The sequence below is a fragment of the Etheostoma cragini genome, chromosome 4, assembly GCF_013103735.1.
Source record: "Etheostoma cragini isolate CJK2018 chromosome 4, CSU_Ecrag_1.0, whole genome shotgun sequence".
NCBI lineage: Eukaryota > Metazoa > Chordata > Actinopteri > Perciformes > Percidae > Etheostoma > Etheostoma cragini.
This window is the reverse complement of record NC_048410.1, coordinates 8,202,610-8,217,444: the sequence shown is the minus strand read 5'-3', so window position 1 is coordinate 8,217,444 and position 14,835 is coordinate 8,202,610. Positions and strand designations below refer to the sequence as shown.

Genomic DNA, 14,835 nt, shown 5'->3' with positions numbered 1-14,835 from the left:
CACAAGTTTTGTTGACTTAAAACAACAACTTGAAATCTTTATATTTTGGTACATTTTGTTTGTTTGAACAACGGCAATGTAAAGTGTCATATCTGCAGCAAGACAGCTGTTTACACCCTATTTCCAGTCTTTAGGATAATGAGCTTAGGTAATCGTTTTGTGGCCTAAGCTTCGTATAAAATACATGAGAGTGGTATTGGCCATTTCAAATTTTGTCTTAATGTCCATGAGCAAGACTCTGAAACCCTTCCTACAGCCCACTCATGATGATAGTGGCAATGCATAATGTGACTTTGAGTAAAGGTATGAAAAGGTGGAAGATGGAAAATAGAATTTGAATTGACCAGATGATTTAATCTCCCTGCTAGAAATAGGCAAATTATTACATATTCAGTTTAGACAGTTCAATTGATTAGGAGAAAACAAGGAGTGAAAATAACACAATTAAAAAATGCCAATGTTCTTCAAAATGCTGCACAGAAAAACTGAATGTACAAAGAAGTATATGTCATTTGGAGCTGGAATAGTGGTGGGAAAGATTGAAGATCCAAACTAGTGCTAATTCTGTTCCAAAAAATAATAATCCCAAAATAATTTTGAACTAGCGGCTGGTGAGGCAAGACAATAACTAACTCTCACATAAAGAAAGTCGAATTAAGCAGATGCAAGCAAACTCCCTGAGAAATAGATTTCCTCGGAGTCAAAATGAAGAAACAAATTGCTGTAATCACCCAAAAGCTGGTTTAGAGACATGCCGCAGTTGCTGAAACTTGGGAGCATCATGTATGATTTACTGACCTTGATTGACAAGCCCTGAGATTTGTGCTGTAATTTGACACTTCTTTTTCTGCCCTGGATTTCTGATTAGATGTTTGTTGCTATACAAAATAGAAAAGGAGTGCACTGACCGGAATCCCACACTCCTTTGTGTTGATTACTAAATCAGGCACGAGTAGGAACTTAATATGTATTGTTTTAAACTAAACTATTAGACCTTAACCACTGCATTATACTAATGCCATGATAATGCCTGACAAAGCCTTCTGTCTTAGTTCAAAATTGTCGTCATTCTCATTTCTGCAAAACATTATCTTATATACATCTTATTTACAGTGTTAGGTGCCCATCATGTTTGTTTTGCCATTAGTCGTATTAGAATATTTCTATTTTGTCTTTGTATGAAAGTCTGAAACATGGCCTACATTATCTGACAATAATGAGTAACAATGTACTAATCAGTTTCTCAGTACATTCTGTGTGTGTGTGTGTGTGTGTGTGTGTGTGTGTGTGTGTGTGTGTGTGTGTGTGTGTGTGTGTGTGTGTGTGTGTCTCGTGTCTCTTGATGGAAATGCATACATTTCCTCTATATCTATCTATCTGTAGTTAACATAAAATTCACTTGACAGCTTGATGGAATCATTGCACTGTGGCAAATTAATGTCAAGCCCCATTTTCTCCAAAAAATGCTTTACACCACTGAACATGCAATTTGTATTGTGGCACAGACTCAAACACATGGCTCTAAATATATGATTATATTTCGCTTCACAATTAAAGGCTGCAAATAAATCAGTCCCAGTTCCCTTTGGTAGTTTGCTGTCCAAGAGCTGAGTGGCACCTGTTTTGGCTGCATGCAGCTGGAAGACGCGTGGACAATCCGATTTCTTATGTCTTTATTTCTTTAGTTATCTGACAAGAGGCCAGCGGCTGTCGATCACCACAGCCAGCTTTCTGCTTCTGCTGCTGCATTAAAAACAGTCTTGCCTTTGCCTTACCTTGCACATTTCCCAGTTGCACCTACTGTACATGTTCTCTCTGGGCAAACCAAGACACAAACACACACACACATAAATATCCGCTGCTGTCTCAGTTGACAGGGTTTGCAACTTGATTCCTCGGTTTCAGAAAGCATCAAAGCGCTGGCCAAAAGACACATACCTGCCACTGATAAAACATGACTGATTCCTTGTGTTGTCACAGGTCAGCTCTCAGAGAGACAGCATAGCACCACAGACTCCCTAACACCACCTCTACTCTCCTCCCCCATAATCTTGGACCTACTTCCATGACACAGTGTGAGAAAGAGGCAATGCTTATTTTAGGATGGGATTCTCCAAAAATGATTCCCCTTCGGACATTTAATCTGCTCCATAGCTGCAGGGCCAAATTAAATATTTACACTCTGCAGCATTTATTTTAAAATACAGTGTACTTTTTTGACATGCTTTCTTTGCCATATTCTTGGAGGTTTTGCGAGTTTTTGAAACAGCCTATGGCTTTCGTTGACATTGTCATAGGTGTACATGGTGGAAGAACTGCACCTTGGTCCTCCATAGACCAGTTTCAATTATTCTACATGTCAGACAAAGAAAGAGCAAGGAATGATAAGGTATGTATGCCCAACAATAGATGGTTTATTTTTTCAAAAAATCACTAGTGTGTGAGACAATTATCTTCCACATTATTTAGGAAATGAGTTACCCTGTGGTTTGTTGCTTGGCTTCTGGATGATATTTAATTGTGTACCTGCCCATAAAAGACTAATGAACATTTTGGTTGTTATAGATTTTAGAACAATTCCATCAGAACAGGTTTGTCAGTAAATCAAAATTGATAGCAATTACCCGCCCGCTGTGGGGACCAGGGACGTTATTGTCCTCCTCCCATGTCTAAACACTGCACGCTCAGTTGTGTTGATTCCTGATACAATGATGACGTCATCAACAGTGGTCTTGTGGGGCTGAATGGCAATTAGCAACTGGCAGGAAAATATCTCAGATTATAGTTGCTTGCATGCAGACAGCAATAAGCTTTAGTCAATCAACCTTAATATTAGAACACCAATCACAACAATCCGTACCTGAATAGAGTTTGTAAAACACGTTAACTGAGGTTTCTGACATGATGGCTGTTGCTGTAACTTCTCTATAAATCTCTGGAGGATGAGTGTAGACGTGTTTATGTTGTTTTGTGATTCCGCGTGATTCTTCTGGAGCAGCTGTACAGCTGAGGTCCAGCACATAAACCACTGGCTCAGTTAGGCGTGAGACTCTCTTGCAGATGCAGAGTATAAAGACAACATGTAAAGCTACATCTGTTCACCTCATCTCAAGAGTAAAGCATTGAACCGGCAGACAGTGTTTCTGAAGCCTCCAGAGACATACTTGCACAAATAGTCTTTGTTATCAGCACAAAAAGCAGGGTTGAAATCTTGACAATCCATATCACACTGAATATACTCCTAATACCCTTTGAGGTATGCAGTACATTCAACAATGTTAATAGTATCATAGCCAAACTGTTTTCTGTCAAGAGTGATTATACAGGACAGTAACCATTGTTCTCTTCATTGTGAACAAGTCAACTGAATATGTGGGTTCATACTTACATGGAAGTATCATGGAAAGTGACATCTTTCAAATACAGAATGTAAACATTTCCATTTCCATTGACTAGAAATATTCTTGAGAACTCATGCTAAGTAGAATTTGTATAGTATGAAAGATAAATTAAGCTTGGTTAGCCTGATACTTTTTTCCAGATTCTGGTATAATAAGTCATACATTACACATTCACTCATGTAAGAAGTATATTGATGGCAACATGTTATATGAATCTCAAACAGAAGGTTATCATGTCTGAACAATAACCAATGACCATGAATTTAAAACAAAACATTGAATAAAGTGACAAAGAATGACAAAGAGCCAGGAACGCTAAAAAAAGAACCACAAATTCAATTTCACCATTGACCTGGATGGACAAGAAGTTCATGGTCAAAGAGAAGACAACAAAAGGGTTAAAGCTGCGGTAGGCACTTTATTTTTGGCATCAGTAAGCGAATAACATGAAATAATCTACTTTGTTTTCAACACCACACCTGCAAGCTACTGCACACAACTGCACACAACATTCACATGTCTTACTGAAACACCTGTCACAAATTCCAGCTTCTTCTGTTTGCCGCAACCTACAGCTAACAAACCTTGTGACTCACTAGCTTCCCCTTGTGGCCTGGTGGTATCCAGTCCCATTTGTTTACATAACTGTGACACTCCGGGCTCTAAAATACATGCATTTATCAACAGTGGGCCTATAAAACATAACATTCTTACTATAATCTCTGCCAGATATCCTAATCATCACTCAAAGCATAGCGTTACTGATCTAATTTAACCACAATCCCACTTAGTTTTTTTATGACCACTACTATTCCCACTCCAAACTCTCCACTTGGCTCATTTCCCTTTACAGTCACTTGAATTTAGAATCCCACTCCATAAACTGGACTATAATTATAATAAGTTTTTATTCTACAGACTGATCCTGTCCTGTTTTTAAATGAACCATGGCTTAGAGGGGCAATACAGGTTTCTCTTAAAGCAGCAGCAGAATTAATATTTACAGAGTACTTGCATGACCTTCAGCTACAAGGATCACATGCAGAAATGAAATGAACAAAGTCAAATCTAGAAACTGCATGATGTTAGAGGCAATAAAACATAATATATAATAGGCACTTGAGCACAGGACTTTATCTGAACTGAATTATGTTCTAATTAATGCACTAAAGAAACAATTTCAAACTAACAATTTGTTCAAATCAATTAATCACAAACGACGAAGCTAACGTTCCTGTCAAGCAGTTGCGTTCACCATTTTTCCATCCATGGTTTTGAATCTAAAATGGTTATTCACATTGATTCTTGGATAGATTTTATGTCATGATTATCTCCGGCCTGCCTGGCTAGTAAGCAAAGAAAACAGCTAGCTTACTGATGCAGTGGGTCAGGTTAACATTGCATTTTAAGAACGCCACCCGCTGGAGTATAGGTACAGCATGTTGCACTACACTTCGTGAATTTGTAATTTGAAACATGAAAGATTGAATATTGAAGCAGTCTTAGTTTTACTTTGTTTATTTGAAGGCACAAACTCCAAACAACAGGAATCAAGAACAAGTGCATTAGCTTCAAATAAGCCAAACTACAAAGAGCCACATGTTTTAGCCTGTTTTAACTGAGACTGCTTTTGCCTTTTGTGGAAACAGATTGCAGCACAGCGGATGATCAAGTTTGATCACAGTTTCTCTCTCTGCAGGTTCCTCCTTCACAAATAAATGCACAGATCCTAAAATGGTAATAAAAAAAATGCTAAAATGTTTACAAGAAGTCTGCTACAGCTAGAATAGATGTTACTAACGAATACTTGATTGACTGAGTGCAGGTGGTGGAAGCTCAATCCAAAAATCCAAATATTTTTTGAACTAAGATTAATATTAGAGACAGAAGACTAATTTATTAACTGCAGCCAAGCATATAATCAATATGCTACATTGTTTAAAAAAACAATTTCCTTCACATACACAGTTTGGTATTTTCAAAGCAGTTGTAGCAAAGTCTCAGTCATCTGCACATAATTGTGTCCATCATGACAGATTGAAATCACACCGTGAGAGACAAAGACTCACACAGGTCTGCTCTGAAATAATAATAGCGTGTATGATAATGAATCATTGTGCTTCATAGCAGTAATTACTGTCACATTTGTCATTGTCTTATTTCAGAAACACGCCATCATGTTTGGGTGCTGCTGTGTGCTGAAAAAGAGTTTTTACCTTAAACAAGATGGCTGACGTTGCACCTCTTTAGGATATAGCCAAGGAGTGATATCCTTTTTTTGTTTTATGTTTCTGTTGTCCTACAAACTACAGGCTACATTCAGTTGACTGAAAATCCGGGAGACATTGCAGGCAAAGTGGCTCAGATCACAAAATATTCAATTACGATTTGAGCCACGTTCATGTGTGGTCCTAAATCAAATACAGTTCAGATTTATTTTAGTGCAACCTCAGTCTGTACAGTCATATCAGAATGACATGAAGTCGCTCAAGCAATCTCCTATACACTTTCTCAGGGAAAAAGTCTTGCAGAAAGAGTCTTGTGGAGGAACGCTGAGCTGACATATATTGTTAAAAGTAACCCTTGACATCCTGACATTTTGAATAAAATCTGTTTCAGGGAAGCTATGCAAGTCATGATCCCACCATTCTTGGCACGTCACATCCACACACACCTCCACACAGAAAAAGCAGCCAATGTCCCAAGCCATATTTAAACCTTTTCATCTGCCCCTAAATTCTCAATTTTACAGTGCACATTAACTCATTAATGAAGCAGTAAATGCCTCCATGTTTACATATGACTGCAAACAGCTGCTGTGTGTGACATCTTTATTATTATTCTTATGTACAATGTGGGTCAGTAATGCTAATAAGATACGTTTTATATTTCATCTTAGAAAGATGAGTCGTTAAATCCATCCATTCATCCATCCAGTAGGGGACCCCAAACTTCCCTTTCCCGAGCCACATAAACGAGCTCCGACTGGGGGATCCCGAGGCGTTCCCATACCAGGTTAGAGATATAATCTCTCCATCTAGTCCTGGGTCTTCCCCGAGGCCTCGTCCCAGCTGGACGTAACTGGAACACCTCCCTAGGGAGGCACCCAGGAGGCATACTTACCAGATGCCCAAACCACCTCAACTGGCTTCTTTCGACGCGAAGGAGCAGCGGCTCTAGTCCGAGCTCCTCTCGGATGACTGAGCTTCTCACCCTATCTCCAAGGGAGACGCCAGCCACCCTCCTGAGGAAACCCATTTCGGCCGCTTGTACCCTTGAGTCGTTACATAAGATGAATAGAATTTTCAAATTACATTGTACTATTAAAGACACATTTATTAACCCTTGTGTTGTCTTCCCGTCAAAGTTCCATCTATTATGTCTGCCTGACAGTCAGATGATGGGCATGCTGAGTCACTGAGCAAAATATCTGCATGATGGCTGATTTACAACCCAGGAAGTGTTGTAGTTGGTGACTCTTGTATTTACTGATATTCAGATGCTCTCTCTCTATTCTTAAGCTTTTAGTGGTCAGCAGGGAGCATTTTCTACCTCTTACAGTAAATGTTTTCATCCTTTCCCTAATAACTCTTGCCTCATTGCCTTTGCTCTTATGCCCAGTGGTGCTTCTGATGAAACAATTCACTGACATGCTATTAAAGTCTGAGCACACAATTTTCAGCCTTGGCTTTGTTCACCTTTTCCTATGTGATTACTTTTTATCTGAAAGAATAGAATTGAATGTCATACAGAAGCAGATTGGATTCACCAAAGAAAATAACAATGCAACTGTGACTTAAGTAATGATAGTAACTATCCTACAAAATTAGGAGATATGAAAAAGCTTTCTGGATTTTTGAATTACAGTAGATGCTTTTGCCTTTACTTTGGCTTCCCAAATTATGATTATGTGAGTGTATATATTTCGTGCAACGTTTTGGCTGAATTACAAATTAATTCTAGACCAAAAGTACAACACTGTTGTTGCATGTTTATCATTTAAATTGTATATTCATACCTTGTCCAAACCAATATAATATGGGCTATTGCATTATTTAATTGTTCATGTGTAAAATAAAGAGAGTAGAAAGGAGACAAAAACAAAACAACTAAAAAATCTCCAAAAATTGTCTACATATTTGGTCATCCTACATGAGCAGGACAAAGCAGAAGGTTTTATTCTGCACATGGGAGAGTTTGTGCATGCCACAGGGCTAACAGACGGAGCGGACCAGTGGCCTTTGGGGAAAGATACACTGATCTGTCTCTTCGTTCAAGCTCGCTTTTGGTAAATCAACACCACAGACTGCGTCAGAGATAGGGAGCGGATTGGATGACACTGAGAGGTGAAAGAAGGAGTTTCAAAGCAAAATGTCTGATCTTCAAAGCTGGACTGTTTTTACATGGATTAGTCTCCTTTAACAATGCAGGTTCAAAAACTCAGCCTCAGTAAGACAGTATCTTCATCAGGAGAATAAAGCACAAAATCATTAAAATAAGAATATAGTTGTATGTTTTAAAAATGTCACTGTGTAAAGTCAGACATGGAAGTGTAGTTGTGTTTTAGGAGGTGGACACTAACACTGGTTAGGTTATTCCCGGGTCAGTTGTGAACTATCTGATAGCATAGGTTAAGCTTGATTTGCAGTAATTAAGAGCTTCATATGCTCAGCAGTCATGCAGCTGTGAGCTCAAAGTGGTGTCACTCACAGCGTTTACTCTAGTCTTCTGGGAGGTGAGAGAAACAGGAAGCTAAACTGTTTTCATTTTCATTTGAAGATACAGAAGGAGGGAACCATGCTGAGAATTGAGCGGAGATGGTGAAACGAGAAAATACTTGCATGTGTGTGTGTGTGTGTGTGTGTGTGTGTGTGTGTGTGTGCATGTGCATGCCTGCGTGCGTGCGTGTGTGTTTTTACTGTGTGAAAGAGGAAAGAGAAGTTCAGAGCAGATCTCTTGTAATAGTGCATATACTGTATGTGTTTTAAACGTGTGTGTGTATTTGTTCGTGCGTGCAAGTGTGTGTGCAGGAGAGAAGAGAATGACTTTGATGAATGTGTCCTGACGGATGGTGTAACCCCCCTAAGCCTGCCTCCACTTCCTCTCCAGCCCTCCTGTCACAGCTGAATATCGAGGTCAAACCACCTTTCATATCTGTTCCACACTGCAAGGACAAAACACAGAGAACAAGTAAACACCTCATCCCCTGGGAATGCTCCATGCTATCTTATTTTGTATTCATTTTGTTAATATATGTTCAAAAATGCCTTAGAGCGTGATGATATATTTTAAATAAAACAGTATTTAGTATCATCACTTCAGTTTCAATCAACTACAAGATCAATGTTCTACATATGCTGTACATTGTTTCAGTGATTATAATGTATTGTGCAAGTGAACATTCATTTATAATTTAAATAAAATGTCGGTCTTATTGAAAGGGAAGCTGGATAGCTTTGTTGTTTATTGATATTTTTAAAACTATAATACTACATCCATCAACATTTATTTTGATGTTATCAAGGTGTTCATGGTGTGGCTCTGGTTAGGACTGGGAGAGCTAGACTATTCCCCCACATGCACAGAGCTGCACGCGTATGTCACGTTTTACATGACAAAGATAGTGAGGAGGTAGGTTGCATAGATGCAAGCAGCATTTAGGAGCAAACTTAAGCAGCTTTAAGTAGCTAGTAGTAGCTCATTTAACAATGAGGGGAGTTGACCAGCTGATTTGCTGATGCAGATCAGCAGCTGGAGCTCAGCTGATGCTGCTCAGCTGATACGACCGTGGTGTTGGCCAATAGTGGTTAACAGCATCTTGTCTAATTGGCCGGCCAGAACTGACGCTGACTCTCAATTTCTGTCAAAGCAACAAGAAAACTCATTGAGACTGTCAGGCAACTTAGGATCGTCACTGACCATTGAGGCTGTGCTTGTGTAGTTATCTGCCTCAGGCCCCCCCATATCCCTCTACTGTCATTAGCCTCAAGTTTGCTTTCCAGCTTGTGCCTGTTGTCAGCCTTGGCCTTACTAATAGCTTTCTCAAAGTCTTATTTAGCCACCTTGTATAGATCTCTGAAAAGTCTATCTACAGAAAAATAATTGATGAAAGCAATAGAGAATGCCTGAGAGCCTTACAGCAATATATTCCTTTATGTCCTATATTTGGATTGTAATCTTTGTTTCCCTTTACATAGATTTATCAAAGAAAAGGTAGAACAAAAATAAAAATTCACCAGAATGCAGGAGATGAAGTCTTTAATGCTAAAAATGTTCAGGGGGTGGACCCCCAGACCCCTCCATCATGAGTCACCATCCACACCAATCTGGAAACAAAACACAGGCCTTTGGGTTTCCAGACCAGTTATGATTAGACCAAATGTTGGTGCCATCTAACTTACACGCAAGCTAGAAACTAAAATGAAAATGCATTGCTACTCTATTGCTGACACAGCGCTATGGAGATCTGGCAATGCGGATCTAGGTGTGGGGGGGCTTAAAAAATTCAATCTCACCTAGGACAACCAAAGGGCTACAATATTGCCTGGAGGAGCAGCAGCGTATGCGATGCACACCACCTTAACATAATGTCCCCAGTCTGAGCCCTCTGGGGACCTGTGATGCATATAATCCCTTGCTCTGTGTTTCTCTGCAGACATTTCTTGTCCTTCAGTCTGTTGTTAACCTGTCCAAAAAAGTTAATTTCCAAATGTTGTTTTTTAAAAGGGCCATAGGTGGATATGCATGAGTTAAGTCACTGCTGAGCGAAATTGAAAGTTAAAGGGAAGCTGAAAATGATTCAAATCGTTTGTCCATTTGTGATACCCCATAAACAGTAATGTGACCTTCAGGAAGATACCAGAGCACCCTGTTCTCTCAGCATGACAGCATTTTATTAGACAAATGATGACACACATCACTGTTTAAAGGACAGTAGTATACATTCAGATTAGGTCATTTGTACAGTACAAAGATAGAGAGAGGTGTTGGAGAGATGGAGAGATGATGTGTGACATCCAGTTGCGTTGGCCCAGAGTTTTGTGTTTGTGTGTGAGTGTGTGTGTGTGTGTGTGTGTGTGTGTGTGTGTGTGTGTGTGTGTGTGTGTGTGTGTGTGTGTGTGTGTGTGTGTGAGAGCTTTCTACAGCAACAATTCCTCTAGTTGCTGAAACGCTGTAGCCTTATTGTGTTGGAGTTATTGATTCACTCCTCGAAATCTTTGGTCATTCAGAACAGCCTTGATTCTTTCTTTTCTTTTGTTAGGTCAGTTAAAGCTCTCTGTCCGTGGTTGATAAAGCACAACCATTCAGTAGTTTTGGCCTTAATGAGAAATGAAAGGTCACAGAATAGAGAAACGGTTTTGACCGTCAAAATGACTGCTGCAGGCCTCGATTGGGATAATGATTCAGGCTAGGAATCTAACAGCAGTCCAGGCAAATAACCCCAACAGCCCGCATATACTCTAACTTTTTGTGTACTCTTAAGATGGCCATTGTTATGAACAGTTATCTCCCATACGTTGTTGCAGCAATTTCAGGGTGGATACAACTTGTTAGGAGATGTTATTTGAGAATTTATCAAAAATGGTTTTAAATCCCTCCAAAATGCAACATTAAGACACCAAGACCTTAAGGAACATCATAGACAAATGTCCATGCTATGAATTTGTTTTTATAAAAAATAATGTCTGCATTTATCTGTATTTGGATGGCGAGCACTTCTGTTTTGGAATTTGCTCAGAAACCTCCTTATAGCCATATTTCCTCTGAATTTGCTCGGTCTCTAGTTTGTGGTTGTTAAGTGTCATGATTAAGCTATGATTATCCTAGACGTCACAATAAGTAATTTCAAACAGTAGAGGATGAGTTTCAAAAAAAGTGGATTCACTACAATGAAATTGCTTCTTTTGGGAGGAACATCATCAAATATGAATACAATTTGCTTCATTAAATCCACAAGAGTCATAGCTTTCCAGTTATACCCAATTTATGCAGAAATATTCAAATTCACCATTTTGGAATATTATCCTGCATGAGTAAAACTGTATGTTTTTAACCTGAATGCATGGGATTCTTATAAAGTGGGAATATATGTAAAGGGGATACCCGTGGGTACCCAAAGAACCTGTTGTCATTGAGATAGGTTATCTTGAGGTGAGAGCTCAAGGGATTCTATTTAAAATTCCCTTGACAGTTTCACTCGCCAAAATTTGGCTAAAAGTTGGAGGTTATTCCGCCCAACTATATCGTCTAGTTTTACAGGATACCAATATCTTCATTTTAGAACCCGCTACAGCCTCGTAAAAACTGTAGAATAATGTTGGGGAAATCACTGGCCTCCTACAGTCCTTTAAGGGTTAACAATGGTCTGACACTCCGGGCCAATCAGCTTGCTGGGCCAGAGGCCAACGTCCACAGGGACTACTGGTTCTAGTCAAAGTTCTTTGATTTGGATTTGTGATTCCAGTGTAAACAGACTCACTTTTACACGTTCGTAGCATTAGGTGTTGGGCCTTTTACATCATGTTCAGCTCCATGCTAGCCTCCGGCCATCTGAGCCTTGATCAAACTGCATAATAGTCCATAGTGCGACGATGCGTGCTGGATGAGTCACTGGGGTGGGTGCAGTGGGTAAACACTTTAATACTGCATTTTGGCATCATGTAATACTACACATTCCTTTCGTGTCTCAAACTTCTTCCTTAAATTAGATAAGGCGCTGAAATGACTGCAATTGAGTAGAACTGTCTTGGCTGCACTGTCTGTAAGGCTTCCCTCAGTTTTCATACTCAGTGGAAAGGCGGGCACTGGATACACGAGGTTTTTAAGCAGCAAAAGGTTGTCATCATCCTCAAGTGAGTTTTTACAAACATTTTCTTTTTCCTCCAAGCAGATGGAAATGAGACACGAACGCTCGACTAAAGCCTTCCGGTAAACCACAGCTTCAACTACACCGAACACATTAGAACAAATGAACACGAACTTCACTTGTCATGTAAATAAACACCTACACATCACTTTTTTCAGAACAGTACAACAACATAACATCTCAGATATGACGTAAAGTGGCAGCAGGGTGGCCTGGCGGATAGAGATACATTTGCCCTGCTGAAGTGTCCATGAGCAAGTCACTTGATCTCTCACCAGCTGCAAGAGGCAATGCAGTAACTCAGTAGATCGTAATAGGTGGGCTTCCTGTGGAGAGCAGCTTCTGGGACAAAGGAGGCAAATGAACGATGACAGTATTATCAATACATCCAAATACGCACAAGGAGACACAAAGTTGGAGTCAATGTAATCCATTAGGTGTGAATGGTGACATCCTGTCAAGACTGATATCTGCTTCGCAGTCCTCCAAGTCACAAACCGAGTCTGTGGCGTTTTCATTGTTGTGAGAAAACTGTGAAATTCTGTCAAAAGTCTCTTCATTCTCAATACATTCCACCACGTTGGGGATCATGTTGACATAAGTGTTCGCGATATCCTTGTGCATTAGGGTGTCTTGATTATAGGAGACCAGCTCGTTGCTGATGTTGACCGTTTCTACTGGTGTGGAACAGAAATTGCGACAGCCCAAGAGGCTGGCGAAGGCCTTCCTGAACTCGGCGTTGAAGGCGTAAATGATGGGGTTCAGGGAGGAGTTGGTCCAGCCGAACCACACAAAGACGTCAAAAGTCGTCTCGCTGACGCACGGCAGACCCGCGTCCACGTCTGTGGCCGGTCTGTCGCAGAACGGGACGATACAGTTTAGGACGAAAAAGGGTAACCAGCAAAACACAAATACACCCATAATCACCGACAGAGTTTTAAACACTTTGGTTTCCCGTTTAATTGACGTTTTCAAGGTTTTGTGGTGTTGGCACTCTATTCTGTTTGTCCTGCAACTTTGCGCATGTTCCGCCGCCCTCTCCAGGGAGGCTATTCTTCTAATTTGTATTTGTGCAATCCGGTATATTCTGGTGTAAGTCACAATCATAATTGCCACGGGGATGTAGAAACTTATCAAAGAGGAGGATATAGCATACTCTCTGCTCAGGCTGGAGTCACAGTTTTCCTCTATCTGCCAACTTGTGGAAGAGTTGTGCGTCCCAGCCATGTCGTCACCGCTGGCTTTGTGCCAGTTTAGTTGGACCGGTATGAATGAAATGAGCACAGACAACGTCCAAGTGATGCTTATCATTACAAAGGCAACTCGCTGGGTCATTTTCCTTTCATAGCGGAAGGGGCTCGAGATGGCCCAATATCTATCCACGCTGATAATGCAGAGGTTGAGGATGGAGGCGGTGGAGCACATAATGTCAAAAGCTACCCAGATGTTACAGAAAGTGCCAAATGGCCAGTAACCCGCCACCTCTGCCACAGCTTTCCAGGGCATCACCAGGACGGCGACGAATAAATCCGATAGAGCCAGGGAGACGATGAAAATGTTGGTGACTTTGGTCCGCAGGTGTCGAAAGCGCAGCACCGCGGAGCAGACCAGGATGTTTCCCAGCAAGGTCCATAGGATGAGCAGGGACAGCAGACAGCCCGTCACCGTACGCACCACCATATCCTTCTTCTGGTCCTTAGTTGCCTCTGTTTCGGTGCTGTTCGACATAATCTCTCCGAGGGGTGCGGGCACAGAGTCAGTCCCCTGCACCGATGAGAGATGCTTGGCTGGGTTATCCATGTGCCTCTTCAAGTTAAACTGCAGTCCATTGCTCCATTAGTGTGGACAAGCGCAGTTAACAACCATTGACCGTTTGGTCCCCACTGACCTGCTCGGCTTCCATCCTGATGTGTAGTGCAAAACAGACGGAAAGAGAGAATTGATCGCCTTATAACTGAGCCGAGCGACGTGCCAGGTGCGCTGAGGGGCTGAAACACAGCACAACGTGGCGAGTGCATGTTGTAGCCTTACTGCTCCGGTCGTCTGACCTGGCTACTTCTGTGAATGTCACAGTCCAAGGTATCCTGAGCGCAGTGTGGGTGCGGGAGTCCCTACAGCCTAACCGGGGCTGGGCGCATACGCCTCCTCTGTGGGTGGTGTTACGCACAACATGACACTGCGTTAGAAAAGGGTTGTGAGGAAGCCCTAAACATTTTGACGGATTATTATACGCTATTATCTATTTTTGATGCCACACAACTTTGCAGTGACAGGAGTTACAATATGCAAATTCTTTGTGCAGGATCAAACTGTGTGTAAACTACATATAAAGAAATTGTTAATAAACTGCTACTGGGTACAGTCAAATGTATTTTACGTATTGTATAAAGGTTGCAGATATACCCAACCAGTTATGTATCATAATCAAGTAGAGGAACTCAATTATGAAGAGAACATCCCATGTAGCCTAGTTAATAAAGTAGCTCTGACCGGAGCTGTCCATGGTGCTGAAAAAGCAAACGCCTTTACAGTCCCCTCAGCAAGCAGTAGCTCTGTCTGCCTGTACTT

The 14,835-nt window shown here is 40.9% G+C and overlaps 1 protein-coding gene across 1 annotated transcript; it reads right to left on the bottom strand.

Annotated features, from left to right (window-relative positions):
• Positions 1–10,272: 10,272 nt before the first annotated feature.
• Positions 10,273–14,626, bottom strand: drd5a (dopamine receptor D5a). The gene has a single exon (XM_034870359.1). It carries the CDS (start codon positions 14,065–14,067, stop codon positions 12,688–12,690), a length of 1,380 nt encoding a protein of 459 aa, XP_034726250.1. The 5' UTR covers positions 14,068–14,626; the 3' UTR covers positions 10,273–12,687.
• Positions 14,627–14,835: the final 209 nt, after the last annotated feature.

Coding starts and splice junctions, on each gene's coding strand:
- drd5a (XM_034870359.1), bottom strand. CDS start 14,067: ATGGATAACCCAGCCAAGCATCTCTCATCGGTGCAGGGGACTGACTCT.